Source organism: Clinocottus analis, unplaced genomic scaffold (assembly GCF_023055335.1).
Source record: "Clinocottus analis isolate CAN_PGR_092001 unplaced genomic scaffold, fCliAna1.0.p SCAF_9, whole genome shotgun sequence".
NCBI lineage: Eukaryota > Metazoa > Chordata > Actinopteri > Perciformes > Cottidae > Clinocottus > Clinocottus analis.
The window spans coordinates 2,018,143-2,045,000 of NW_027176251.1; the positions used below are offsets into that span (position 1 = coordinate 2,018,143).

The following is a 26,858-nucleotide window of genomic DNA, read 5'->3' on the forward strand; positions in this document are numbered from 1 at the left end:
AATCTGTTACAATCTGTTTTTAGCTTTATTTAAAAGATGATCAATAACATACAGATGAAATCTATAATGTTTTAATCCTTAAGGAACATTCTCTTCTCAACCAAAACTACACAAACAAGTTTAAACTCACTGACAGAAATAAAGAAACAAAAAGTAAAGAAACACGTTTGGAGAAGGAAGAAAAGGAGGAGGAGGAGGAGGAGGAGGAGGAAGAAGAACCGTGCAACCATTTCCTCAAGGTTTTACAGTCAATGTATTATAAACATTGACACGTATATATGGATATAGTATAGATTTGTTGAGGCATCGTTTACATTAGAGACTCTGAAAGTTTTTGTTGATGTAAAATGAAACCTGCAGGTTTATGAACCGTTAACAGATTTCATCTCCGCTGTGGAGCGAACAAACTGGCGGCAGCAGGAGCCTCGTGGCGTTTAGCAGTCGTCGTCGTCCTCCTCCGTGGTGTGGTCCAGGCTGTTGGGGCTCAGGTACTCGAAGGCCTTCTGGCTCTGGGACACAAACTGTTTAAGCGGCGCAAGCAGCAGCTCGGTGGCGGACGGCCGGCGGAGGACAGCGGCGGCGTCGGACGCCATCTTGAGGTCCTCGGCCTCCGGGGTCAACAGGTCCTTGACGCTGGACCGGCGGCGGCCACTGGGGGCGTCTGGGGTCGGCAGGTCCTTGGCGCTAGAGCGGCGGCGGGCGCTGCTGAGGGCGTCCGGTGTCGGCACGTCCTTGGAGCTGGAGCGGCGGCGGCCGCTGCTGAGGGCGTCCGGGCTCTGGGGGCTCAAAGGGCTCCGGGTGGCGCGCGAGTAGAGGCTGCGGCGGCGGCGAGGACGGCCGTCCATAGCCTTCAGGAACAGGTTGTTGGCCGAGCTGCGGCGAGAAGAGCTGTCGGCCGCTACCTCCTCCTGGTTCAGGAAGTCCTCGACCTCCTGGGGGGACGGCTGCTGGAGCTACAAGACCAGGTCAGAGTCTCATCACGGGATGCTTTAGCGTAGCTTAGCACTAAGACTGTTAGCCTAGCGCAAATACTGTTAGCCTATCTTAGCACAAAGACTGTTAGCTTAGCACAAATACTATTAACCTAGCTTAGCTAAACAGAATCACAATGAATCTCAAACCTTTTGTTGGATTCCACCCGATTTAAAACCCAAGAAGAAGAAGATAGAACCTAGAATCTGGGACTTGCTGGTGGATTTACTGATGACGCTGGCTGGTTGTGTTACTGTCAGTGTTTTTACATCTGCAGTTGTATTTCATCATGAACAGGCCAAGGTGTAAGGACCGGGTCCTCTCCCCTCACTTCATATGTTTTGTGTCTCAGGTGTGTGTGTGTGGTGTAATGGCAAAATCTGTTGTAACATGTATGGTGTATGTATCTAAACGTACACATGATCTTCTTTGGTCCTTGTCTCATAAGATGCTCTTCACTCTTCCTAATTCCTTATATGGTATGATGTTAGACCTACACATGAGCTTGTCTTCCTCTTCCTTATGTGGTCAAACATATACACTGTCTTGTTTTACTCCTTCTCAGTCCTTATATGGTGTGCAATCAGAGCTGCACGCTTCTTCTCTGTCGTCATCTGTGAGCCACAGATGGACGCCTAAGCGTCTATAAATCTCATGTTACACTGTAACGTTGAAGACTTTTCCACAGCTCACTGAGGTTCGTATCTGAAACTTTCCTTCGCGTGCAGCTAAAGAAACGACCGGGCGCTGTGATTCCGTCTAGAACTCGGTTCATTTTATATTAATCGAGAACTTAAACTCTCCTCCTGAAAGACAGACATTTTTCACAACAGTGTTTCAGGTGTCTGTCTCTCAGATGTGTGGAGATTCGTCTTAGGTGTGTGTAGGCGTGTCCCACGTGTGTGTAGGTGTGTAGAGATGTGTCTCAGGGTTGTGTAGGTGTGTCTCAGCTGTGTGTAGGTGTGTGTAGCTGTGTGTAGGTGTGTGTAGCTGTGTGTGTATAGGTGTGTCTCAGGTGTGTGTAGCTGTGTGTGTGTATAGGTGTGTCTCAGGTGTGTGTGTGTATGTGTGTGTCTCAGGTGTGTGTGTGTGTGTGTCTCACCATGTTGTAGAGAGGCGTGGCGTTGATTACCAGCTGTAGCAGGATCTTGGAGAGGTCCTGCAGGTCCCCCAGCAGCGTCTGCACCTGAATCGGCAGCTCTCTGATCTGACGGAGGGGGCGGAGCTCGGCCAACATGGCCGCCCGGCTCCTGACTCCGCCCACGGTCAGCTCCCGCAGGTTCTCTGTTCGATACACCAGCGCCACCAGCAGGCTCTGCAGGTACTGCAGCAGCTCGCCCACCAGCTCCAAGACCCGACCCAGACCCACCTGCAGGGAGGCAGGGGGATAAGGAGGTCACATACCGGGGCCGGAGGGAGAGAGGCCTTCTGGGCCCCTGAGGGCCCCACCACTTCCTGTCGTGGTTAAACTGGGAGGACTGGTTTTACCATAAAGGCTCGGGACAGTTTGAGACCAGAAACATAATCAAACTTCATCATGAAGAAGAAGAAGAAGAAGAAGAAGAAGAATCAGCAGCGTCCCACCTGCGCCAGAACGCCCCCGCTGGTTGTCAGGGCTCTCTGCAACGCATCCCTGAGCTTCATGAAGCGGTGGTAGAGCTGCAGGCTGAGGTTCAGCAGCAGGCTGCGGACCCTCGTCCACAGGCTGGGCTCCCCGTCCTCCTCATCCTCGTCCTCATACTCCTGCACCTTCATCTCCCACTCCCGCCCTGAGGACACAAAGAGCAGAACACCTCATCATCATCATCAATATCTTCAACGTCAAACTGAAACCAACACAGGAGCTGGTTGGACTGATCACAAAGAATTCTGGGTAGATTTGTGTCCCACTTGATCCCGACTGGCTTCTCGCCCCAGTGTATGATGGGATTTCTCCACATCAGAGAGCTGATTGGCTCTTAGATTTAACAGTGTAAAGTGTGAGTCTCAGGTGTGTGTCTCAGGAGTGTGTACAGGTGTGTGTACAGTTGTGCGTCTCAGGTGTGTGTACTCACGCAGCGTGGGCGGCAACGGCAGGTAGCGGGCCGTGGCGTCCTCCAGGCGGGTCAAGGCATCGTCCAGCCCCGTGGCAGCGGCGCGGCCCACCTGGGTGTCCTGCAGCTGCCGCATGGCGGCCAGCGCGCCGTCTTGCAGCCGCTCCAGCCGGTCCAGAGCGCCGTCTAGCCCGTCCACCAGCCACAGCTGCACGTCGTCCAGCGTCAGCAGGAAGCCGTCCTTCAGGTGGCCCAGCACCTGGGGAAGCAAACCACGCCCCTTTATTAGTCACTGGGGGAGCTGGAGGCCACGCCTCTTTGGTAAATCATCAGGGGAGCTGGACGCCACACCCCTTATTAGTCACTTTTGGAGCTCGAGGCCACGCCCCTTTGGTGAGTCACGAGAGGACTATTAGAGATAGTAATCTGAACGATCAATAAAGTTATTACATAATATATCCTGATGATCAATAAATAGTTATTAGATAATAGATTCTGATGATCAATACTTGATCAATACTGGATAATGAATCTGTTGATCAAAAAATATGGATCAAGTAGTAAATATTGGTCAGATAATACATATTGATCACATGGTAAATATTGATCAGATAGTAAACATTGATCACATGGTAAATATTGATCAGATAGTAAACATTGATCACATGGTAAACACACCTCTTCTGTTGATTGGTTCAGGATCGGGAAGTTTTTCTCCAGACGGTCGAGACCAACGAGAGCGAAACTGTTGGCGACTTCAACTGAAGACAGAAAGTACAAGTATCAGGAGTACTAGCAGTACCAGCAGTAAGAGTACTAGTAGTATGTATTATTTACAGCAGGATTTATCTATGTGTACTTTGAGGCGCATCAACAGAACTCAGCAGTATCAATAGTGGAGGTAGTAGTAGTATTTGTATTAGTAGTAGTAGTAGTAGTAGTAGCATCAGTACTTGTGGTAGTATTTATACACACGTACTCTGCGGCTCTAGACTCTGGAGGAGGGGCGTGGCTCTCGTCATGGCGACGCTGACCCCGACCTCTGCGGCTCCGCCCACCAGCCGCAGCAGCGGGTAGCGACCTTTGACCTCGCAGTACGCCGACGACACCGACTGCAGCGCCGAGCTCACCAGAGGCAGAGCGGAGACCCGCAGCACGGCGCTGGACTGCAACGCAACACAGATACCATGTAGTACAAGTACTCTGAGTACTGATACCACGTGGTACTAGTACTCCGAGTACTGATGCCATGGAGCACTAGTACTCTGAGGCCGCCCAAGTATTATGTAAAAGTACTCTTCCCACGCTGTAAAAATACTGTTATTGTATCAATTTGGAGATTTTTCAAAGTAAAAGTGATACATTAATAATCTTATTTGTATATATGAACTTGTGTGTTTGTAATGTGTGTGTGTGTGTATGTGTGTGTGTGTGTGTGTGTGTGTGTGTGTACAGACTGAGTCACCTCATGATGTTGACGCTCAGACATTTCTCCTTCTCCAAATCTGAGGAACAAACAAGAGCAGAGTTCAGACTCCACGAAGAAGTCAGCTGTCACAAGACCACAAAGACCTAAAGACTACAAGACTACAAGTCCAGTAAGACCAGTAAGACCAGTAAGACCAGGAAGACTAGGAAGACGACGAAGAAGAGAACAAAGAAGGCTCTGTTCTGGTCCACGCCCACTGAGAGGAAGCGTCACCAATCAATTGATTCTTTCATAATGATTAATCTCACAACAAGTTTGTTTGTTTGTGAGAAAATCCTAAAAGCAGAACATTTTGCAACGTTATGAATCGTTAATATTTTTTCAGGCGATCGTCTCTCAGCCGTTGAGACGTCTTTTAACGTCGATGCAAAAGTACACTGTAAAAAAATGGTTTAAAAGATGATGATGATGAAGAAGAAACAACCGGTCACAGAGAAAATATTTAAAATATTCAGAGTTCAACCTGAAGAATGAAATTGTAAATGAGACAAAAGAAAACTTCTTTCATGAGATTTAAAGAAACAAAAATAATTAAAATCAAGAAAGAAGCTGAAGCCCCGCCCCCTCAGGACCTAAACCATCAGCACTAAAATACAAATAGAAATACACAAACATTAAAATACATAAAGGCAAAAACATGTTAACTCATTTTTTCGGGGATATTTATGAATTTTAAGGATGAAAATGTTCAACGTAACAATTAGAAAGTAAACTAAAATAAGTTGTCTAAACTGAAAGACGAATTTGTAGTTTGATCAATAAAAACCAAAAGAATATTTACCCCATTAGAGAGGCTCGAGAGGCGATGAAGCAGCTGAAGAGATGAAGACGACGATGAAGACAACGATGAAGACTCAGACGTCGTGGCTGGCTCATAAAGAGTCAGGGAGCGGCTTTCTGGACCAGAGCAGCGACCTGATTGGCTGACGAGTGCTGTGATGTCACAGCGACGAATCAATTATTACGTGTTCTCAATGAAGTCATTCAGCAAGACACACACACGCTGACGCACACATAAACAGAAACACATACATACACACACATTAATATGAAACCCCTGTCACTGCTATTAAACATAATCAATAATAACTTTTTCTATTCTGATTCAAACAAAACAAAATATTATTTTTCCGTAGTTGTGTTGGCGCTGTGTCGCCCCCTCACGTTAGAACTGGTACTACAGCACCGGGCTAGCTGTCTAGCTGGTTAGCCTGCTAACGTCAGAAGAGAAACTGAACCGTGACCTTCGTCACATCCCGATGACGAGGATGACGATGAAGGTCAACTCCATAACAACCTTGAGTTTATAAATGAATTCATTTATGAACCAAATCACAAAAAAAAGTAAATCAGACTGCTGAATCCTGAAGAACCATGAGACCAGAACACTAAACCAGCAGGTTTTGTGAGGCACAGTAGACAATTGAGTTCAAAAGCACAACTCAGAGACAAGTGGCAGGCAAAGTTCTTTAGTCGTATACGCAGGCAGGGGTCAAAACCAGGAGACCAATCATACAGGCAAACAAATCCGATAAGGAGCAGGCAAAATCCAAGGTAGTCAAGACAGGCAAAAACGGGATCAGAACACTAAGGCAAAAGTACAGGGATACGCTGGAGAGTTCGTCACAATGGACACGACAATCTGGCAGAGGACATGTGCAAGTGAGGGGACCTAAATAGTGAGCTAATGAGGGAATGGGCTGCAGGTGAGATGGGCGTGAGGACCAGGTGAAGGTGGTGAAGGGGAATCAGGGGTGAGTGGCAAGATCTGGAATGACAGGAGAGTGGTTAGAACCGACAGTGGAGGATGAAAACAGTTAACATGAGCGGGAATCCGTGACAGGTTTTGTCATCTATGAAGACATCACACTCATGTTTAATCACCATGCTTAGTTATGTTTGATAAACGTCACACTTATGTTTATGAAACATCATGTTTATGTTTAATAAATATGGTTAAATGCTTAGTTATGTTTAATAAAACACATTCTAAAGCATTGTTTGATGGTCACTTGTTGGTTTCCAGTATAGTTGATGTATTATTACTATATTATATTATGATGTATTCTTACTGGTATTGAGTGTTTTCTTCAAGGGAGGTACGTTTCTTTTTTGTTTTAAACTCTGACGCAACAACAATTGTTCATTGTGAATATGAAAGTGAGTAACTATGATGAGGTTCTCCTTTAATGAGTAGAACACAAGCTCTCCATCTTTCTTTATCTTTCATCAGCTCTCTTCATCTCTTTATCTCTCTTCATCTTTCTTTATCTCTCTTCATCTTTCTTTATCTCTCTTCATCTCTCTCTTCATCTATCTTGAGCTCTCCTAACCCCTCTTCATCTCTCTTCATTTATCTTCAGCTCTCCTAACCTCTCTTCATCTCTCTTCAGCTCTCCTAATCTCTCTTCATCTCTCTTCCCCTGGATCTGCCGTGACGGATTCTCTGGGCGACATGTGAACGCCTCGTGGCCGCAATGAAGGCATCAGTGTCTGAGAGGAGCCGCCATGTGACGGCAGCCGGGTCACTGCGGAGGCCCCAAGGCCCGGGGGCCCAAGCCCGGTCAGGAGGAGCAGCACGAGGTGTTCAATAACCTCGCTGCTTGTAGTTCTGAGTAATGTTTCACTTTGAGTCACTGAGACGGCTTATAAACGATGACATCACCTCAATACTACTGTAGAGGTACTAGTACCCTACAGTACAGGTATTAGTACCTCACTGTAGAGTATAGAGTACAACATGTACCTCTGAAATGTAGTATAAAGTACAACATGTACCTCTGAGATGTAGTATAAAGTACAACATGTAGGTAGAAAATAGCAATAAAAGGTAAATACACCTGTACAAGTACCTCATAGGACAGTACTTGTACATCGTCACCCTGGTGTATTTGTGCGTTTGTGTACAGAAAGTACCTGATAGTGGCTCCTTCGTGTACTGAGTACAACACAAACACAGACGTTGTATTTAAAGAAGAAACACGTTTGTTTGTTTGTTTGTTTATTTGCACGTCGTTAGTGTCAACAACCTGACGAGGAGCGAGCATCCAGGTTACAGCAGGGGGCGCTCACACACACCAAAGCTCCAGGGACACGAGGCGGGGAGGGAACAGCAAACATCTTCATCATCCCTGTACAAATATACAGCTTCATCATCATAATCATCATCATCGTTGTCTTCTTCTTATCCTTCTGCAAATTTTATTCTGCAGTAACAGGAGCAACAGAATAACACACCAGGTTTTCAAAACCTTTTTTTTTTTTTTTTTCCAAGCTCACGTTTGACAAATATCTTTATAAAAACACACGGAGAGGAACGGAGAGCAGAAGTGCTTCAGTCAGCGAGGATGACAGGAAGTGAAGACGCACACAACCAGGCAGACGTGAAGTGGATGGGCGGAGCTGTGGCGGCTAGATATGCATATATAAGATAGATATGTACTTTATTAATCCCCAAGGCGACATTTTTTGAAACGGCGCTCTGACCCGATGACCCTGAAGAGCTCACGCTGTTTGAATATGAACTTTGGTTTGAGGGATGGATCGTAAAGAAGCAGCACTAAGTCTGATAGCATTTGGCTAATTATGCTATTCTCCTGGTGTCCACTCGGGGCATCACTGCTGTATTACAGAGAAGTTCAACTCTTTCCATCTCTGCATACAACAAAAATACCGCCGAGGAAAAACCAAACAAACACTATTTACATTTTATTCACATGGGACGTTTTTTTTTGTACCTTACCGCAACTATGCTCAATTTATCTTCATTATCTCTATTATGTCGAGGTTATGACTCCAGACGAGTCATGTTTATAAACAACATGACTCCATACGAGTCGCATTGTTTAGAAACAACATGACCACAATAAGTCATGGCCACACTGAGTCATAACCACAATGAGTCACAACCACAATGAGTCATGACCACAGTGAGTCATAACCACAATGAGTCATGAGCACAGCGAGTCATGACCACACTGAGTCACAACCACAATGAGTCATGACCACAGTGAGTCACGACCACAGCGAGTTATGACCACAATGAGTCACGACCACAGCCAGTCACGACCACAGCCAGTCATGACCACAAGGAGTCATGACCACACTGATTCATGACCACACTGAGTCACGACCACAGGGAGTCATGACCACACTGAGTCACGACACAATGAGTCACGACCACAGTAATTCGTGACCACAAGGAGTCATGACAACAGCGAGTCATGACAACAGCGAGTCATGACAACGGCGAGTCATGACCACAGCGAGTCATGACCAATGTGAGTCATGACCATAGCGAGAAGTGATGCCGCGTCTCATCAGCCGCCACAGCTGCTTCCTGCCCAGAGTCTTTAGTAAATTAAACATCACAAACTCTTCACATGGTCGCTCAGTCTTCATCAGGAGATGTGAACAGTTTGTGATCCACGTGCAGATGAGGGACCCTCCAGGATCAGAGACCCTCCAGGATCAAGGACCCTCCAGGATCAGGGTTCAGTCTGCCGGGGCGAGAGCCCCCCTGACCATGTTGGTCTGACTGGAGTACTTCTACTTGGATATAGTATTAGATGCAGTGTTAGTGAGTATTTAAAAGTTCTTTTAGTTTTTCTCTTCTTAGACATGCGATGAACTGCATGACAACAACAACACGGCTTCACTCTTTATCTTATTGAGCTCTTCTTCTCTTTGCACTCTATGATGGAGGGGGGGAGAGGGAGAGAGAGAGGGAGGGGGTCGGTTCACACCTGGCTTTAACAGGAGTCTTAGTGCCTCAAAGGGGATGTTTTGAGATCAGATCCCTTTCAGACATTGTGAGGTGGTGCTAGACTCAGTGTCCCTCTGGAGACTTCAACTCATCACTTCTTTTTAGTTTCCCCTTTTCTTTTTTTTCTTCAGGCAGTAACACTATGAATTGTGGGTAATTATTTAGGGGAAAGTCTGAGACGTCACTGACAGGACGCTTCTTCTTCTTCTTCTTTTACAGGAAGTGCTTTGTTAAAAACAGCTAACGGGAGGATTTTCCACTTGAGATCAGAATACTAAAGACGCATGTTAGTACCAGGTGTGAACGGCGTTTACCTACGATCAGTGTGTGTGTGTGTGTGTGTGTGTGTGTGAGTCTGTTTCCGGTCTCCTGGTCCTCTCCTCAGTACTGGTTCAGGTTGTGCCACTTGGAGATCTGCCGGCGGGGGTTTTCGCAGACCTCCCTCCAGTGGGAGGCGCCAGAGGGGGCGGGGCTGTGCAGGCCCAGCAGCAGGCGGCCCAGCACCTCGTTCTTGGTGGTCCGGTCGAAGTCCACCACCAGAAACTCCACGGAGATCTCCGGCAGCAGCTCCGGGGGGATGTCATAGATGAAGGACTCGTTGAAGACGGGGTTCAGGGTGCACTTCTTCACGTGGGTCTTCTTCTTGGCGATGCGCTTGCGTCCATAGAACACGTTCACCTTCACGTACGGATCTGAGGAGCAAGACGTTTACGGTTGTTTGTTTATTTGCCATCACGAAGAACAAAGCATGAAAGCACAGAGTTATAAATAAACATGACTCACTGGCTGACAGGCCGGTGATGTCCATCTTGGGGAGGTGTCGCGCCTTCAGGACGACGACGCTGAGGCGGTGGGACACCGGCTGGTAGGACAGAGACGCCAGCAGCTCTCCACGGCTCTCACACTGCCACACAGACACAGGTCACATGGCAGTCACATGGCAGGTTATCAGGTCACATGACAGGTTGTCAGGTCATGTGACAGTCACATGACAGGTCACATGGCAGGTCATCTATAACTCGTCTTCACACAGACGTTGTTCTGGACTCACCTGCATGCTCCTCTTAGTGATCTGCTGGCTCAGGTGGACACGGCCCGTGCTGGGGTCCACGCCTCTCAGCGGCACCACGGCCTCCCCAATGACGTCGTCGCGGGCGAAACGGTCGAAGCTGAGAACCAGGAAGTGCAGCGTGAGCTCCGGCAGCGCGCTGTAGGCCACGCCGTAGAAGGTGAAGGTCTCGTCGAACAGCGGATCCAGGGTCTTCCTCAGCACGCGGGTCTTTACGCGGTGCTTCTTCTCCGGCAGCACAGTCATCTTCACGTAGGGGTCCGAGCTGCCCGCCTGCTCGTCCATGGCGGGGAGGCCCCGGGCTCCGACCACCGTCACCACCAGGGCCTTCTTGGGGAAGTTGTAGTCCACCGTGAGGCTGACAACGCCCAGGCCGGGGTCTGGCTCCGGCTCCGATGGAGCGGGGGTAAAGGGGGACGCCGTCTTGCTGCTGGTCTGGCTGCTGCCGGCCGAGCTGCTGTCCAGGCAGCAGTAGTCGGCGCGGACCGGTAGGGCCCGCTCCGACCCGGCGGGCGGCACCAGGTGGCTCATTTGTAGCTGGCCCGGGACGTCCAGGATGTTGTTCTCGGCGTCCACCAGCACCAGGCCGCGCCCGGCGCTGGAGGCGGGCCCACCGCCGCGATCCCCATCGCGGGCGGAGCGGTCCGCACGCCGGATTCCTCGGACGATCCTCTTGCTGCCGCTGAGGGATTCTGGGTAAATGCTGATGCCCTTCAGCATGTGGATGAACTTGTAGGGCGGGTCCTCGGCGTCGCAGTAGCGGTCACCGTGCAGCTTGTAGCGCCCGGAGACGCGCAGGTAACGGCGCTGACAGAAGGACCACAGCAGAACCAGAACCACCACCACCAGAACCAGAACACCTGCGCCAAGGAAGCCCGCCAGGACCGGAGACATGGCTGACACACACAAACAAACAAACAATTAGACACGCTTCATGGAGCCAGGGGGAGCAGGAAAAGTAAGAAGAGGAGGGGAGGAGGAGGAGATGGACGAGGAGGATGAAGAGGAGGAGGCATGTAAGAAAACGGAAAAAGAAAGAGATCTTTGTTTGCTGTGTACAGAGAAGTTATTGTTGTCCTCATCTGTCACACAAACACACACACACACACACATATAAACACATACAAACAAACACACATAATTAATGAGCTGTTATTATTTTATCCACTTGACGCATGGCTAAGCCCCGCCCCCTTAACACAGACTGTCCTATCACAGCGCAGCGTGGTTCTGCTACTCAGACTCTGGATGGTGTGTTTCATGAATGTCGTGGCGTTGAAGTTTCATGCTGTACTTTGACCTGGATAATGATGCAGATTAATAATCGTCTACAGCATATGGTCCTTTAACACCTGTGGAGGCTCCGCCCCTCCCAGAGGAGTGTTCACCGACCTACGTTACCGTAACGACGTGTGTTTCTAACCGAGCGAACAGGAAGTGAAGAAATGGTTAAGTGTCTTTATGGTTAAGTGTCTTCAGAGTTAAGTGTCTTCACGGTTGAGTAAGGTAAAATAAAATAATCCTTTATTAGACCCTCAGTGGGGAAATAACAGGATTACAGCAGCACTGCTCACAAGTAAATAATAATAATAAGATAAAAAGAATCAAGTAATATAAATAAACAGTACAACAGTAACAAAACTGATTAAAATTAGCAGTAAAAAATAATATTAATATACAGATGGAATAAAATTTTTAATATACAGATGGAATAAAAATATCCAGTGTCTTTAGGGTTAAGTGTCTTTAAGGTTAAGTGTCTTGGTCAAGGACACATGGACACGGGCTAGCGAAGCCGGGATCGAACCATCGATCCTCTGATTAATGGACGGTCCCGCTCGTCACAGTCGCTCTGTTGTTGTTGTTGTTCATTCAGAAATAAGATGATGTCATGTTTTGGAAAGAGCTGAAAGCAGCTGAGCTAACTGCCTAGTAACACACACACACACACACACACACACACACACACACACACTCACACTCACACACACAGTTACATTAAAAGTTTCTAATCTGCAGCAACAACTTTAATTATCCACAGTGAGATACTCGCTCCTGATTGGTCAAACAGGAGCCAACAGGAAGCCGACACTGCATTGAAGGTTCAAAACAAACTGTGACTTTCATATAACTTTACTTCATTATATTACTGTATCATATTACTTTAAAGCTGGGCAAATTAACCTCTTAACTTCTTAATCCTTTAACGGTGTTAACTACCTAATCATGTGTTATCTGCATGGTGTTGTTTTGCACTGGACGGGGCTTATCACTGCTGCACACAGGTGCACTTTACAGCTCTGAGGTACTATCAGAGGTACTATTACGGTGACAATACTTTTACACTAAGGTTAAGTTACTAAAACTGTAGAAATACTATTAAACTGGGGTAGCAGGACTATTACTGTAACAATAGTTTTACACTGAGGTAGAGGTACTATCATTGTAACAATATTATTACTCTGACTACTTGTACTGTGTATTCACTCTCTTATTGTAGTTGTACATGATCTACTAACGTAATCTGGATCCAATACACACAAAACCAGAGTTATATGTAAAATATATGTTCTTCTCTTCATTTAAACATCTCTTCATATAACATTGTTTCTTCCTACGGATCTGAACACAGTACTATCTTACTTATTGTAGGAGTACATGTACTCCTACAATAAGATGTACTACTACAATAAGGATGTTAACACAGTACTATCAGGTACCTTCAGGTTCCTGATAGTGCTGTGTTTACACCCTTATTGTTGTAGTACATGTTCTACAACAATAAGGGTGTGAACACAATACTAACAGGTACAATATAGTGTGAACACAGTATTATCAGGTACAACAGGGTGTGTGAACACAGTACTATTAGGTACAATAGGGTGTGAACACAGGACTATCAGGTATCATAGGGTGTAAACACAGTACTATGTGAACACAGTACTATCAGGTACAATAGGGTGTGAACATAGTACTATGTGAACACAGTACTATCAGGTATAATAGGGTGTGAGCACAATACTAACAGGTACAATATAGTGTGAACACAGTATTATCAGGTACAATAGGGTGTGTGAACACAGTACTATTAGGTACAATAGGGTGTGAACACAGGACTATCAGGTACAATAGGTTGTAAAAACAGTTCTATCGGGTGCTTTAAGGTTCCTGTGTCCCCACAACGCAACGCTGGGCTCAGACATGACGTCACCCCGGATACCCATCCCTCCGGCCGCGCGCACGCACCCCGTGAACGCGGGCAGCGCCCGTCAGGGTGACGTCATGTGTTTGTGTCTAGTTGGAGCTCTGCTGCGACATGTCTCCTCCTGTGTTTCCGTTTATCGAGGATAAAATTAAAAATGGCTGATGTATTGTTTTAGTATTGCATATCCAAACCAAATGACCTCCTCTAAACGGGTTCAATGGCGTCAGTCGGTCACGCCGATGATGTCAGTCACACCTATGACCGACAGCTCGCGGCAGTAAAAAGTAACGGCCGTTGCCATCAAGCGGGCGCGTGACCCCGGGCCAGTTAGCCCGTACACCTGCACACTAGATTTGGGGGGGTGGGGGGGGGTGGGGTGCTCACCGTAGGCGGGTCCAAGCTCGATGATGTCCGCCATTTTGTGGCTCTGTGGCAGGATGCGGTCCTGACGGAGAGGGAAGAAGAGCGCAGAGATGGAGGAGGAACACCGACTGACTACCGGCCTGCTTTTAATTCACATCCATAGAGAAAGAAGAGCGAGAAAAGGCTGAAGAACGAGGCGCAGGTCCGCAAGACAGAGGCTTCATGCGCGCGCGGGTCGTCTGTGGCTCGCGCTCCGCTCGGTGCGCACTGATGCTGCTCGCGCACTGATGCTCGCGCTCGGATGCAGGGCGGCTGCGCGGAAGCGCTCGCGATGAGCCGGGACAAAGGTGGTGTATTGAACAGAAGAATCACTCTGCGCAAAACCGCTGCGCTGGAATGTTCCTCAGGACTACATTTCCGGGTAGTTGAAAACAAATTAAAGTAACTTTATGCTGTACATCTCCTATGTACATATTGTACTTTTTTGCTGTACTACATTTAAGAGGTAAATATTGTTTTTTTTTTTTTACAGTACTACACCTCAGAGGGATATTTTGTACTTTTTACTTTACTACATTTAAGAGGTACATATTGTAATTGTTACTTTAGTACATTTAAGAGGTACATATTGTACTTATTTGACCGTACTTACAACTTAAGTGGGTTACCAAGTCGTATTTTAAATACCCGTTGAGTAATCAATCAATAAAAAAGAAAGAATTTCAGTTCAATTTTGTAAAACATTTAAAGACAAAACCGTGAATTGTGTGGTGTGGAACAATAATAATATAAATAAATATGTAACTCACACGTCACTCCTTTGGTTCCCAGAAATGTGAGCGGAGTGATACCTCCCTACATCATCCTCCTGACCGGAGTGGTCCTCCTGCCGCGATGGCCCCGCCCCCTGCGCCGCGTCACCAGCGTTAGATAATCAACAGGAAGTTGTACTTACATGTACATTAACATGAAATGTACATCAAAACCAACTGCAAGATGTATTCATGTTTTTACGTTTTCTTATAATCTGCATTATTATTCATTTTAGTGTTCTTTTAATTCGTATTAATTTATTTTATTATCTGAATTTTAAATAAACGTTTTGACATGTATATTTTCTATTTAATCATTGTCATTCTTATAAATTGCATTAAATATATTATCTGTCTTCTTTAAGGTTTCTAACAGCATTCATTTGTACTTTTACTTTCAATACTTAAATACATTTAATATCAGTCAATTACTTTTGACACTTCACAGAAAATATCAGATACTTTTACTTATTTACCACTTTCTGACTAACCCTGACCCTGACTAACCCTGACTTTTACCTTCACTGTGGTAATTTTCTATTAAATATTTGTAGTTTTTTAAATAACTTTTTTGACATTAATGATTAAAAAGCTCTCTGTTATGTATGAATAACTAAATAGCTTTATGTTATATATAACTGATTAAATAGTTATATGTTTTACATGACTGAGTGAAGGACTTTGTTGCTCTCACTATCAGACGGTTTAGTGCCAGATAAGGATTTGTCACGTCTCCTTTTTACAGTGTTGAGACCCTTGAAACCACAAGAAATAACAAGAAGGTCAAAGTTCAAGGTTAATTGTTAGGAGGAGGGTTTGTCGGGGATGCACACCCGTTGCAGCAAAACACAGAGATCCACAGGACACGAGGGACGCTTGTCTTCAGAGCTTTCTGCCAGAACACGCTCATTCTACACCTTTCACTTCTTCCCTGACCAGGTAGGTTTGTTCTGCAAACAGAAGGAGACTCACAGCAGGAAGTCCTGGCGGCAGGTGTATCGCCTGAGAGGCAAAGTACAGGGGAAAGTCTCCTGAAGAGTGGCTCTTTAATTTTAAGATCTCAAAGTCTGCAGCAGCTCCTGTATTGCAGGAAAAGTATAAATACCACAGTGGGAAACTCAAGTCATTAAAAACATGACTGAAGTGAATATATGTGAGTATTATGAGCTAAGGGAAGTTGAAGTGGTGGAAGTAAAGAACTGATGCTTTCTGTCAATGTGTCATTACAACATGTGATGTTGATTTATACTGTACATGTTGCGTTTGACTGCTGCCGATGTTTTTACTTTAACACATCAAATGATTTCATGTCGATGTGTTTTCCAGCTGATCAAGAGGCTTTTTAAAGTGTTTATTTATCAGAAGGAATAAAAAGTTTTTCTCAAAACAATAGAAATGTCTGGAGATACAAGGCCTTACAGGAAGTGGGTGAGACATAGGGATAGTGTTTTATTTAATATTGTGTTATTAATTATGAACATTATTTCATTTCTCTGTGATCCGTCTCTAGTCTCCCCGTCATGTCGTGCAGAACACCAGAGGACGCAAGGGCCGCGTTCCAGACTTGCAAGAGTCCTGACGCAAGAGAACGAGTCCAGTTTTACGACAGCTGGGCAGAAAACTATGAGAAGGTCTGTTTAAAGAACCCTGTTCTCTGTTCTCTAACTGTTCTGGTTCTCTGTTCTCTAACTGTTCTGGTTCTCTGTTCTCTAACTGTTCTGGTTCTCTGTTCTCTACTTGTTCAGGTTCTCTGTTCTCTTACTGTTCTGGTTCTCTGTTCTCTACCTGCTCAGGTTCTTTGTTCTCTAACTGTTCAGGTTCTCTGTTCTTTACTTGTTCAGGTACTTTGTTCTCTACCTGCTCAGGTTCTCTGTTCTCTACTTGTTCAGGTACTTTGTTCTCTACCTGCTCAGGTACTCTGTTCTCTACCTGCTCAGGTGTTCTCTACCTGTCCATGTCATCACTAGGATCACTGCCTGATGAGCTACAGCGCTCCTCACCTGGGCATCGACTTCCTGCTGGATAACTTCTCAGGTAGTCACGAAGCCGCTCGTGTTCTGGACGTGGCTTGCGGGTCGGGATGGATCGCTAAACTGGTGCGTCTGTTGCTTCAGGGTCCCGATCACACAGTGTTCTGAGTTTAGGTGGAACGCCATCAATCATATGTATTCTTCTTCTTCTTCTTCTTCTTCTTCTTCTTCTTCTTCTTCTTCTTCTTCTTCTTCTTCTTCTTCTTCCTCTTCCTCTTCTTCCTATTCCTCTTCTTCCTCTTCCTCTTTTTCTTCTTCCTCTTCTTCTTCTTCCTCTTCTTCTTGAGTTTATAGATGGTTGAACTGGGCTTCAAGCACTTTGTGGGCGTGGACGGCAGTCAGGGCATGCTGGCTCTAGCCGCTAAGACCGGCCTCTATGAGGAGCTCAAACTGGCCTTACTGGGAACAGAACCTCTGCCCGCGCAGACCGGTACGATACGCTTAGGATTTATTAACATTCAAAGCGTTTTAATTTAGTGAAATAAACTCTGGAGAGCAGCTGGTACTTCACAGCCTGCTTCTCATGAGAACCACCATCTTTGTAGTCTTTGCTGGAGACCGAACACGACTCTTCTTCTCTGGTTTCAGGTGCGTTTGATGTGGTGATCATCGCCGGGGCTCTGGATCCTGGTTTTGCGCCCGTCAGCGTTGTCAGAGAGCTCTGCCACGCCGCCAAACCAGGTCACCACTACACACCACATCCAGCAGCTCTTCATTCTAGATGACGTCCTGTTAGCACTTCTAAGAAGCCCTCGTATAGAGGAGCAAAACCCCCGGTCTGGCTTCTCTCTGTGGTTGTTTTGTTTCTCTTGGTAGTTGTTTTGTGTCTTTTTGTGGTCGTTTTGTGTCTCTTTGTTGTCGTTTTGTGTCTCTTTTTGGCTGTTTTTGTGTCTCTTTGTGGCTAATTTGTGTGTATTTGTGGGTGATTGGTGTCTCCTTGTGGTTGTTTTGTGTCTGCAAAGATAAAGATCTACAAGGGGGTTAATTCAGGATACTTTGTTTCTATGCAAAGAAAGAACTCAGAGAAGACATAAAGAGTAATTCACTGTGAATGACATGCATGTTTCCTGCAGGTGGGTTAGTCTGCATGTCCAGAGGCGACCACAGCGGAGCGGCAGGACAGCAGTACAAGAAGGAGCTGGAGAGGGAGCTGCAGCAGATGCAGGAGGAGGGCCTGTGGAGTCAAGTGGGACTCAAGCACACAGACAGATACATGGAGGACCCGCACCTGGACCCCGAGAGAGTCCAGGAGCTGCAGCAGGAGCAGCGCTTCATCAGCGGGACAGCTTACCTGTACAAGAAGGCCATCCATTAAAACCAGCCATTAATAAACAGGAAGTTAAAGAAATGGGGTTATACATAATGCAATGTAACGTATGTTAATAAAAAATAGTTCATGACTAATTTTAGTCCCTTTTTTTAAACTTTTCTATCCAGTTAATTCAGTAGAATAATCAGAAAACTTCACATCCAGCAGACACAAAGCACGTAATGTAATTCCATTCCCTCATTCGAACTGCTTCTCCGTGTTCAGGGTCGCTGGAGCAGACCTGGACAGGGTTCACCTGGACAGGGTCCACCTAGACAGGGTTTACCTGGACAACCTGGGCAGGGTTCACCTGGACAAGCTTACAGTCCATGTACCATTTAGAGTCCAGTTAACCTGAGCTGCATGTCTTTGGACTGTGGGAGGAACCCAGAGAACCCAGAGAGAACCCATGAAGAGCAACAGAGGAGGATCCCTCTACCCGGATGGACAGAAGCAATAGATGTCATGTGACCAGAATGAACAACATAACAGAGTTATATTACGTAAATATGACAGAAACTATTCATATAATGAGTAGTATACGCATTGACATATAATGAGTAGTCTACGCTTGGACATACAATAAGTAGTATACGTATGGACATATTATGAGTAGTATATACATTTACATATCATGAGTAGTATACGCTTGGATGTACAATGAGCAGTATATGCATTGACCACGATCCAGATTACATTTACATATCATGAGTAGTATACGCTTGGACATACAATAAGTAGTATCCACACAAAATTGCATTATTGATAATATATTTGATAATATATTTTGAAATATACGTTTTGATAATATATTTTGAAATATATGTTTTTGCATTTTTTTTTCTTCTTGGCTAAATCATAAAAGATTGAAATAATTACAGTTCTATAACATTGAGATGTGTACTATGAACTGAACATCACAAAAATGATTGTTTGGGATTTTAATTATTGAATACTTCAAACAAGTAGCGTGGTGACGAGAGGACACACAATAGGTTGAACCATATCTGCTTCCTTCCTATAATTATACCTACAGTGCCTTGGACCGGCCTCCTCTGTGACTAAAAGCCTCTGAAGAAGGTTTAACCAGCCAATCAGAACCGTCCTGCTCCCCTCATCCTGTCTTAACCAAGCCCAGGAAGTCACGGATCTCACTTCCCATGTACCTGGAACCTTCACACAGGTGAGAACAAGCTGTTTTATTGCTATTACTAGTACTGCTAGTACTACTTCTGACTCTACTGCTAGTACTGACTCTACTGCTAGTTCTACTCCCGGTTCTGTTATTATTTAGTTAAACTGAGATCACAACCAATTAAGACACCAATGTTTTTTTAACAGCGTCCATTGTTTGAAGTACTTTTGTCCGAAAATTATGTCTATCTTAAGTCTGCAGTCATTTCTGTCCTTCAGCCAAAGAGGAAAAACAAGCCCCCGAGCTGAAGGACTTTAAATCAACGAGTGGCTCTAAAGGAAGAACACTGGAGCCCCGATCACACACAGTGTTGGTCAGTTTAACTGTCTTTAAAGACATTAGAAACTAAAGACTTGGTCTGAAGGGGAAGAAGTGAGCCAGTAAAAAAAGTTCCTGAAGTTGACTGTTCAGCCTCACGGAAAAAAGTTTGTGTTCTGCATTCCTGTGTGGTCGGCTCCACCTGTTTGACATGTTGACTCACAGGATACGTTTCTCCCTCAGGCAGATTGGAAGTTACCTCCTCATCATGTCAGACGGCAGAACTCTGGACGATGTCAGGATCTTTCTCAAATCCTGCGAAGGAGCAGATTCACAGCAGAGGATGAAGTTCTACAACAGCTGGGCCGAGACGTACGAGCAGGTCAGAAGCTCGTCCTCCTTCAGGTCCGATGGAGCCTTCATGGACACAATCTGTCTTTTAGAAAACAAATCGACAACTGGTTGCCTGACAACTTGCAGGAGGAGCTTTGGTCAGTTTGGATCCACAAACATGTCGGTAGTCAGACTGTTTGAATATGCAGCATTATTAGCGTATAAACGTAAATCATCTGCATATAATAACACTCTTTGGTCCATAAAGACCCAGGTATCCGGGACAGCACCAAACTTTGCAATCTGTACACATAACATCCTGTCCTAGGATCTCACATTGGATCAAGAACAACTCGCCAAATAAAGATAGTAAAAACCCTTTCACAGGGAAAACAGGAAGAAGCCTTCATAGAGCAACAGAGGAGGATCCCTCTACCCGGATGGACAGAAGCAATAGATGTCATGTGACCAGAATAAATAACGTAACAGAGTTATATTACATAAATATGACAGAAACTATTCATATAATGAGTAGTAAACACATTGACATATAATGAGTAGTATACGCATAGACATACAATAAGTAGTATACGCATTTACATATAATGAGAAGTATACACATTTACATATAATGAGTACTATATGCATACAATGAGTATCCAGAATGCAGGATACAGAAGGTAGGAGACAGGAGGTAGGAGACAGGAGGTAGGAGGTAGGAGGCAGAAGACAAGAGGCAGGACCGGCTCCAGACACAATCCATGGAAACTTGAGGAGAGGAACCACGGAGGCTCTGGTAAGCTACAGAAGAAACAAAATAGAGGCGACGACCTGAAACTGTCTCACTGAGAGAACAAAGAGACTTCCACTCACATCAGACCCTCACATTGAAGAAGCTGCACACAAATGTTTGGTGCTTTTGCTTAAAAAAAATAAATTATTGATATCAGCTAATTGAATACAGTTGAAAATCTGTTGATTGACCAATCAAAAGCTGTCAACCACAGTGTTCCATGTAACTTGAACACTGGTCACATCAACAGGACACCCGGATGATCAAATACAGAGCAGCACATCTGGGGGTGGACTTACTGAACGCCAACTTCTCTGTGAACCCAGAGGAGGTCCGGGTTCTGGACGTTGCCTGTGGTTCTGGACTTGTCGCTAAACAGGTGAGCTGACATCTTTTCACAGTGAAGGAGAGCCTCCGTGCTCCTGTGAGGTCATGTGGTGTTATCTTTTTAGAGATATTGGGTCTTCTGCACCCGGTAGCCCACGAGGGCTCGACCCTCATTCCTTTGTATGTATAGGTGCAGGAAAGTGCAAGTTGCTCCACTATGCAGACGATTCAGCCTTATTTGTGTCAGGGAGAGCCACTGCCGTCATCCAGGATATACTGGAGCTGGACTTGTTGACAACAAATTTAAATTTTAAAAAAAGCGTCCATAATATTCTGTTCCAATTGCAGATTAAAAAGGCAAAATTGTATTATTGATAATATAATGATTTACATTACTAGAAGTTTAATGGGCCACGGTGTCAGATTTGAAAACCGATTAGACCAAAACCTCTCTTCTTCTTCTTGTTCTTCTTCCTCTTGTTGTTCTTGAGTTTATAGATGGTTGAACTGGGCTTCAAGCACTTTGTGGGCGTGGACGGCAGTCAGGGCATGCTGGCTCTAGCCGCTAAGACCGGCCTCTATGAGGAGCTCAAACTGGCCTTACTGGGAACAGAACCGCTGCCCGCGCAGACCGGTACCCTACGCTCATGCTCTATGCACACGCGGCACTAAGCTAGCAAGCCAACATCAGCTGGTGCTTCGCTGGTGCCTGCTTCTCATGAGAACCACCATCTCTGTAGTCTTTGCTGGAGACCGAACATGACTCTTCTTCTCTGGTTTCAGGTGCGTTTGATGTGGTGATCATCGTGGGGGCTCTGGATCCTGGTTTTGTGCCAGTCACCATTGTCAGGGAGCTCTGCCACGCCGCCAAACCAGGTCACCACTACACACCACATCCAGCAGCTCTTCATTCTAGATGACGTCCTGTTAGCACTTCTAAGAAGCCCTCGTATAGAGGAGCAAAACCCCCGGTCTGGCTTCTTGTGTCTCTTTGTGGCTGATTTGTGTCTCTTCGTGTTTGTTTTGTGTCTCTTTGTAGTTGTTTTGTGACTCTTTGTGGTCGTTTTATGTGTCTTTGTATTCTTTTTGTGTCTCTATGTGGTCGTTTTTTGTCTGCAGAGACCAATCTTCACAAGGGGGTTAATTCAGGATACTTTGTTTCTATGCAAAGAAAGAACTCAGAGAAGACATAAAGAGTAATTCACTGTGAATGACATGCATGTTTCCTGCAGGTGGGTTAGTCTGCATGTCCAGAGGCGACCACAGCGGAGCGGCAGGACAGCAGTACAAGAAGGAGCTGGAGAGGGAGCTGCAGCAGATGCAGGAGGAGGGCCTGTGGAGTCAAGTGGGACTCAAGTACACAGACAGATACATGGAGGACCTGCACCTGGACCCCGAGAGAGTCCAGGAGCTGCAGCAGGAGCAGCGCTTCATCAGCGGGACAGCTTACCTGTACAAGAAGGCCCTCCATTAAAGCCTGCATGCGTACAGTCACGACCTAATAAAGCTATGATGCCATCGCTCTGAGGTCTCTCTTCATTTTGACAGGTTGAATAACTGATAATGAAACCCTGAAATGCCTTCAGGCGTTTATTGAACAGACACTTAGAATATTTGAATAATTCATCTGAATGGATGGATCCCCCCCTCTCCTTCCCAACCTACACACACACGCACACACACTGAGGCTACAGATCAGGATGAATGAATGAAAAGTACTTTATTAATAACTAGCTTTGATGAGATAACATTCACAGTTTGACCTCCTTGGTCACGATGACATGGATGTGTTTTATGAGCTTATTCATTGACAGCGTGACAAACTAATATCTTTGTTTTATCAGTAATAATAGACGGGAACATTACTGTTTTTCTTCAATAAGGTTTTGAATTCAGGACTTTAACTCATATTGTTGTCTTGATCATTTTACTTGATAATAATAATAATAATAATAATAATAATAATAATAATAATAATAATAATAATAATAATAATAAATAGTAATACCACTATAGACATGAGGTGACAGTAAGAAACAAGAGAACAAACCCTTCTACCGCTGTTAGAGAGCTCATAGTACCATATTACCACACTAGAGAGCTCATAGTACCACATTACCCCACTAGAGAGCTTATAGTACCATATTACCCCACTAGAGAGCTCATAGTACCACATTACCCCACTAGAGAGCTCATAGTACCACATTACCCCACTAGAGAGCTCATAGTACCATATTACCCCACTAGAGAGCTCATAGTACCACATTACCCCACTAGAGAGCTCATAGTACCATATTACCCCACTAGAGAGCTCATAGTACCATATTACCCCACTAGAGAGCTTATAGTACCATATTACCCCACTAGAGAGCTCATAGTACCACATTACCCCACTAGAGAGCTCATAGTACCACATTACCCCACTAGAGAGCTTATAGTACCATATTACCCCACTAGAGAGCTCATAGTACCACATTACCCCACTAGAGAGCTTATAGTACCACATTACCCCACTAGAGAGCTTATAGTACCATATTACCCCACTAGAGAGCTCATAGTACCATGTAATTTGTGATTTCGGGCTATTCAAAATGAACTGAACTGAATTGAACTTGTGCTGGAGTATGTCCACGGCGAGGTATTAGTACTTTTACTGTGGTAAAGGATCGGAGTACTACGTCCAGCCGGAGCTAGTAAACGACCGAAACACGACCTCTCAGGATTGATCTCTTGTGGAAACATTCAGCATTCCCATACATTTGTCTGAAACTGACGCTTCAAACTAAGTTCATTCAGTAACTTATTCTCTTCCAAAGCACAAACACATGAAGAAGAAATATGAATACAAAGTCCAGAAGGTATTAGATTCCTGTATAAATGTGTGAAGACATTCTCTGCAGCGACAGCAAATTGGCTCACAGGAAGAGAAGGAACACTTCAGTGTCTTTGGGGAAGTTGCATCAGAAGAAGAAACGTCACAGACAGTGATGAGAACAGTTTTCGGGGAAAAAAGAGAGAGAAAGGAGGAAGTTAGAAAGCTGTCGGCTTCTCGGGTGGGTTCACACTCAGCTCCAGCTGCGCCCGGAGAACCAGACAGAACCCGACAGAACCCGACAAAGAGAACTCAGGATGGCGGTTTGGGACCAGAAGGTTCTGTGTGGCGTGATGTTCCTTCTGGCAGGTTCGGTTCTCTTGTTCGTCCTCTCTCCTCTGTCCTGATCACATGATGAGTTATAAGTTATATATTCATGTACTTCTAACTCTCAGATATTTAGTTTTGTCTTCCTGAGCTGTCAATCACTTTGTGTAAAGAACATGAAGCTGAATTATAATAATAATAATAATAATACACAAGTTATATTTATTATATTATGTTTATCATATTATGTTTATTAAATTATGTGAATATTCTACAGATGTATTCTGATGCTGTGTGACAATTTTTTATTCTTATTCTTTCATCTGTAATCCTGACGCTGTGAAACGAGCATATTATAGATATTCATAATATACATATTATATAAAGAAATATTAATATAAAAATATCATATATTGCCCTCCAACGTATTTTGGGTCTTACTCTACCTCTAAGGCTGAGCCCGGCCACCCTACGGAGGAAACAAATTTCGGTCGCTTGTATCCGCTCTATCTTACCTTCACTCGTGAACAAGACCCTGAGATACTTGAACTCCTTCGCTTGGGGTCGGCAATCTGTCCCCACCTGGAGGAAGCAATCCATCGGTTTCCTGCAGAGCACCATGGCCTCAGATGAGTAGGTGCTGACTCTCATCCCCGCCGCTTCACACTCGGCTGCAAACCGCCCCAGTGAATGCTGAAGGTCACGGTCCGAGGAGGCAAACAGGACCACATCATCTGCAAAGAGCAGAGAGGAGATCCACAGAGCCTTAACCTGACGTTCTCCTCCCAGCTGCTCCTAGATATCCTACAGCTCCTACTGCAGTACAGAGACCGGATAACCTGCTGCAACGGGTTCAGCACCCCATACTCCTGCAGCACCCCCACAAAAACCCAGAGAGACCCAGTGGAAAGCCTTCTTCAAGTCCACTAACACATGTAGACTGGTTGGGCAAACTCCCAGGACCCCTCCAGTAGTCTTTGAGGCTAAAGATATATATATATATATATATATATATATATATATATATATATATATATATATATATCTGTCTGTGAGCAGCAGACAACAAGAGAATCAGAGACACTAAATTCTTCTGTCATTTCATCTCATTCTGTGTTCTTCAGCTGCTGGGAGTCAACAGGTGAACTATCCAGGTCCAGTTTGTGCAGTGAGGGGATCGTCTGTCACGCTCCTCTGCACCTTCACACCGGCTGTTATTAATGGAGGAGTCCAGATCACCAGAGTCGTTTGGTGCAAGAACCATGAGATTTGTCACGGCACCACTCCGTCTGTGTACGACAGCGAAGAAAGAAACAACCCCAACAACCCTCGTTACAGATACCTGGGAGACAAGAAGGGAAACTGTTCTCTACAGATCACAGATGTGCAGGAGGAAGACAATGCAACTCTTTACTTCAGAATGGAAACTAAACCTTTAAAAGAAAGTTTTACTGGCCCAGCCGGAGTGAGAGTCAAAGTCGTCGGTAAGTTAACCTTTATATTCAGGAGCTTTGTGAGCAGCAGGTTGTATATAGACTTCTGTGGCCTTAAATGAATTAAACTATGTCCTCTGATCAAACTGATGCTTGTGGAGCTAAGAACCTTTTCAGGAGAACTGCTAAAAATGCTAAAGGTGCTCAAAGTGCTAGAGATGCTAAATATGCTAAATATGCTGAAGCTGCAAAGCTGCCAAAGAGCTAAGGGTGCAGCTAAAGGTGCATCCTTCCTCTGAGAGAAGGACGCGCTCTCCTGTCATCCGGTTCCTGGCGGTTTCGTGGCGTTTTTGTGCCTCGAGTCAATCGTCTCAGATAACTAATCTGAGATAAGTAATATGTGAGGGAATGAAGGCCTTCAGGTCGGACATGTAACCGGCGGTTTGAGACTCAGTCCAGTCAGATAAATGAAATATTTAATATATGTATAATATTACTGCCAGTTACATATATTAAGACCAACCGAGTTACACTCCAATGTCCTCGTGGTCACAAAGACTGAAAGTCTGAAGGAAACTTCAAAAGACTAAACTTCCTGACTGACACCTGACCAACTGCCATGAGGCGTTCAGGGTCCAGGACAGGAGAGCGCTGCATCTCTGGAACCATCTACCAGGCACCAGGGATGTTTATGAGTTCATGAGTGAATACTGAGGTTTAAAATATGTTTCAGATGTAACTCAGATGGAGCTCAGAAGCTCAAGAGAGGGAACCTTTAAAAGAGGTGAAGCAGTCACTCTGACCTGCAACACAACGTGCTCCTTCCACCAACTGGAGGTCACCTGGTTCAGGGATAGCCACGCCCTCACATTCACTGGCCCCGCCCTCCACCTCGGCTCTCTGACTGCAGAGGATTCTGGGAACTACACCTGTGGCTTTAAAATCAACAACATTGCACGCTCCCCACCTCATAGTGTGTTTGTCGAGGCTGAAGGTTTGTTTCTCTGTTATTAAAGAAGTTCAGTCAGACATCAATTGAGACCATGTAGAGAACAGAGAACATAGTACCTGAACAGGTAGAGAACAGAGAACCCGAACAGTTAGAGAACAGGTAGAGAACAGAGAACCCGAACATAGAGAACAGAGTACCTGTGTGTGTTTAATGTGCCCAGAGTGATGACTGTAAGGATCTAGTGTTACCCTCCTTACTCACAGTAGGAGGCGTTCAGGTGTCTCTGGTCGTCGGTGTGGTGTCCGTGGTCCTCCTGGCTCTCTGCGCTCTGATTCTGGTCCTCTACATGATCAGAAGGTACTTCTACAACCAGCCCTGATG

The 26,858-nt window shown here is 45.3% G+C and overlaps 5 protein-coding genes across 7 annotated transcripts in view; 3 read left to right on the forward strand and 2 right to left on the reverse strand.

The window, feature by feature from the left end:
- Positions 1-17: 17 nt before the first annotated feature.
- On the reverse strand, positions 18-4,256 carry plin6 (perilipin 6). Its single transcript, XM_068569707.1, has 7 exons — positions 4,248-4,256; positions 3,985-4,171; positions 3,684-3,766; positions 3,027-3,264; positions 2,557-2,741; positions 2,075-2,341; positions 18-953 (listed from the first exon to the last, which is right to left on the reverse strand). The coding sequence occupies exons 1-7, from the start codon at positions 4,254-4,256 to the stop codon at positions 435-437; spliced, it is 1,488 nt and encodes a 495-aa protein (XP_068425808.1). The 3' UTR covers positions 18-434.
- Positions 4,257-7,478: 3,222 nt separating this feature from the next.
- Positions 7,479-14,205, reverse strand: syt11b (synaptotagmin XIb). Its single transcript, XM_068569276.1, has 4 exons — positions 13,918-14,205; positions 10,311-11,224; positions 10,043-10,163; positions 7,479-9,951 (listed from the first exon to the last, which is right to left on the reverse strand). Exons 1-4 carry the CDS (start codon positions 13,949-13,951, stop codon positions 9,641-9,643), a joined length of 1,380 nt encoding a protein of 459 aa, XP_068425377.1. The 5' UTR covers positions 13,952-14,205; the 3' UTR covers positions 7,479-9,640.
- On the forward strand, positions 13,791-18,053 carry LOC137780917 (methyltransferase-like protein 27). The gene is made up of 6 exons (XM_068569293.1): positions 13,791-13,807; positions 16,240-16,339; positions 16,676-16,804; positions 17,033-17,168; positions 17,327-17,419; positions 17,812-18,053. The coding sequence occupies exons 1-6, from the start codon at positions 13,791-13,793 to the stop codon at positions 18,051-18,053; spliced, it is 717 nt and encodes a 238-aa protein (XP_068425394.1).
- Positions 18,054-19,194: 1,141 nt separating this feature from the next.
- Positions 19,195-22,427, forward strand: LOC137780914 (methyltransferase-like protein 27). The gene is made up of 6 exons (XM_068569289.1): positions 19,195-19,230; positions 19,744-19,882; positions 20,877-21,005; positions 21,452-21,587; positions 21,737-21,829; positions 22,186-22,427. The coding sequence occupies exons 1-6, from the start codon at positions 19,208-19,210 to the stop codon at positions 22,425-22,427; spliced, it is 762 nt and encodes a 253-aa protein (XP_068425390.1). The 5' UTR covers positions 19,195-19,207.
- Positions 22,428-24,051: 1,624 nt separating this feature from the next.
- LOC137780912 (uncharacterized) overlaps positions 24,052-26,858 on the forward strand; it is a 4,545-nt gene continuing 1,738 nt past the window's right edge. For 2 of the 3 annotated variants that reach the window (XM_068569284.1, XM_068569285.1), the window contains exons 1-4: positions 24,052-24,134; positions 25,217-25,576; positions 26,259-26,519; positions 26,741-26,834. In XM_068569284.1, coding sequence (XP_068425385.1) covers positions 24,083-24,134; positions 25,217-25,576; positions 26,259-26,519; positions 26,741-26,834 — 767 coding nt within the window. In that variant the 5' untranslated portion in view covers positions 24,052-24,082. The remainder of the gene's footprint in view (positions 24,135-25,216; positions 25,577-26,258; positions 26,520-26,740; positions 26,835-26,858) is intronic. The other variant, XM_068569287.1, reaches the window with a different exon arrangement.

Bases quoted from the DNA above. Each gene is read 5' to 3' on its own strand.
- plin6 (XM_068569707.1), bottom strand. The intron at 3,265-3,683 runs GTGTGTTTACCA...TTGCTTCCCCAG, and splicing joins TGAACCAATCAACAGAAGAG to GTGCTGGGCCACCTGAAGGA. The intron at 954-2,074 runs GTGAGACACACA...CTGGTCTTGTAG, and splicing joins CCACGCCTCTCTACAACATG to CTCCAGCAGCCGTCCCCCCA.
- syt11b (XM_068569276.1), bottom strand. From the start codon at position 13,951: ATGGCGGACATCATCGAGCTTGGACCCGCCTACG. The intron at 10,164-10,310 runs GTGAGTCCAGAA...TCTGTGTGGCAG, and splicing joins TCACTAAGAGGAGCATGCAG to TGTGAGAGCCGTGGAGAGCT. The intron at 9,952-10,042 runs GTGAGTCATGTT...CTTGCTCCTCAG, and splicing joins CATCACCGGCCTGTCAGCCA to ATCCGTACGTGAAGGTGAAC.
- LOC137780914 (XM_068569289.1), top strand. From the start codon at position 19,208: ATGTACCTGGAACCTTCACACAG. The intron at 19,231-19,743 runs GTGAGAACAAGC...TTTCTCCCTCAG, and splicing joins TACCTGGAACCTTCACACAG to GCAGATTGGAAGTTACCTCC. The intron at 21,006-21,451 runs GTGAGCTGACAT...TTGAGTTTATAG, and splicing joins CTGGACTTGTCGCTAAACAG to ATGGTTGAACTGGGCTTCAA.
- LOC137780917 (XM_068569293.1), top strand. The intron at 16,340-16,675 runs GTCTGTTTAAAG...TGTCATCACTAG, and splicing joins GGGCAGAAAACTATGAGAAG to GATCACTGCCTGATGAGCTA. The intron at 16,805-17,032 runs GTGCGTCTGTTG...TTGAGTTTATAG, and splicing joins CGGGATGGATCGCTAAACTG to ATGGTTGAACTGGGCTTCAA.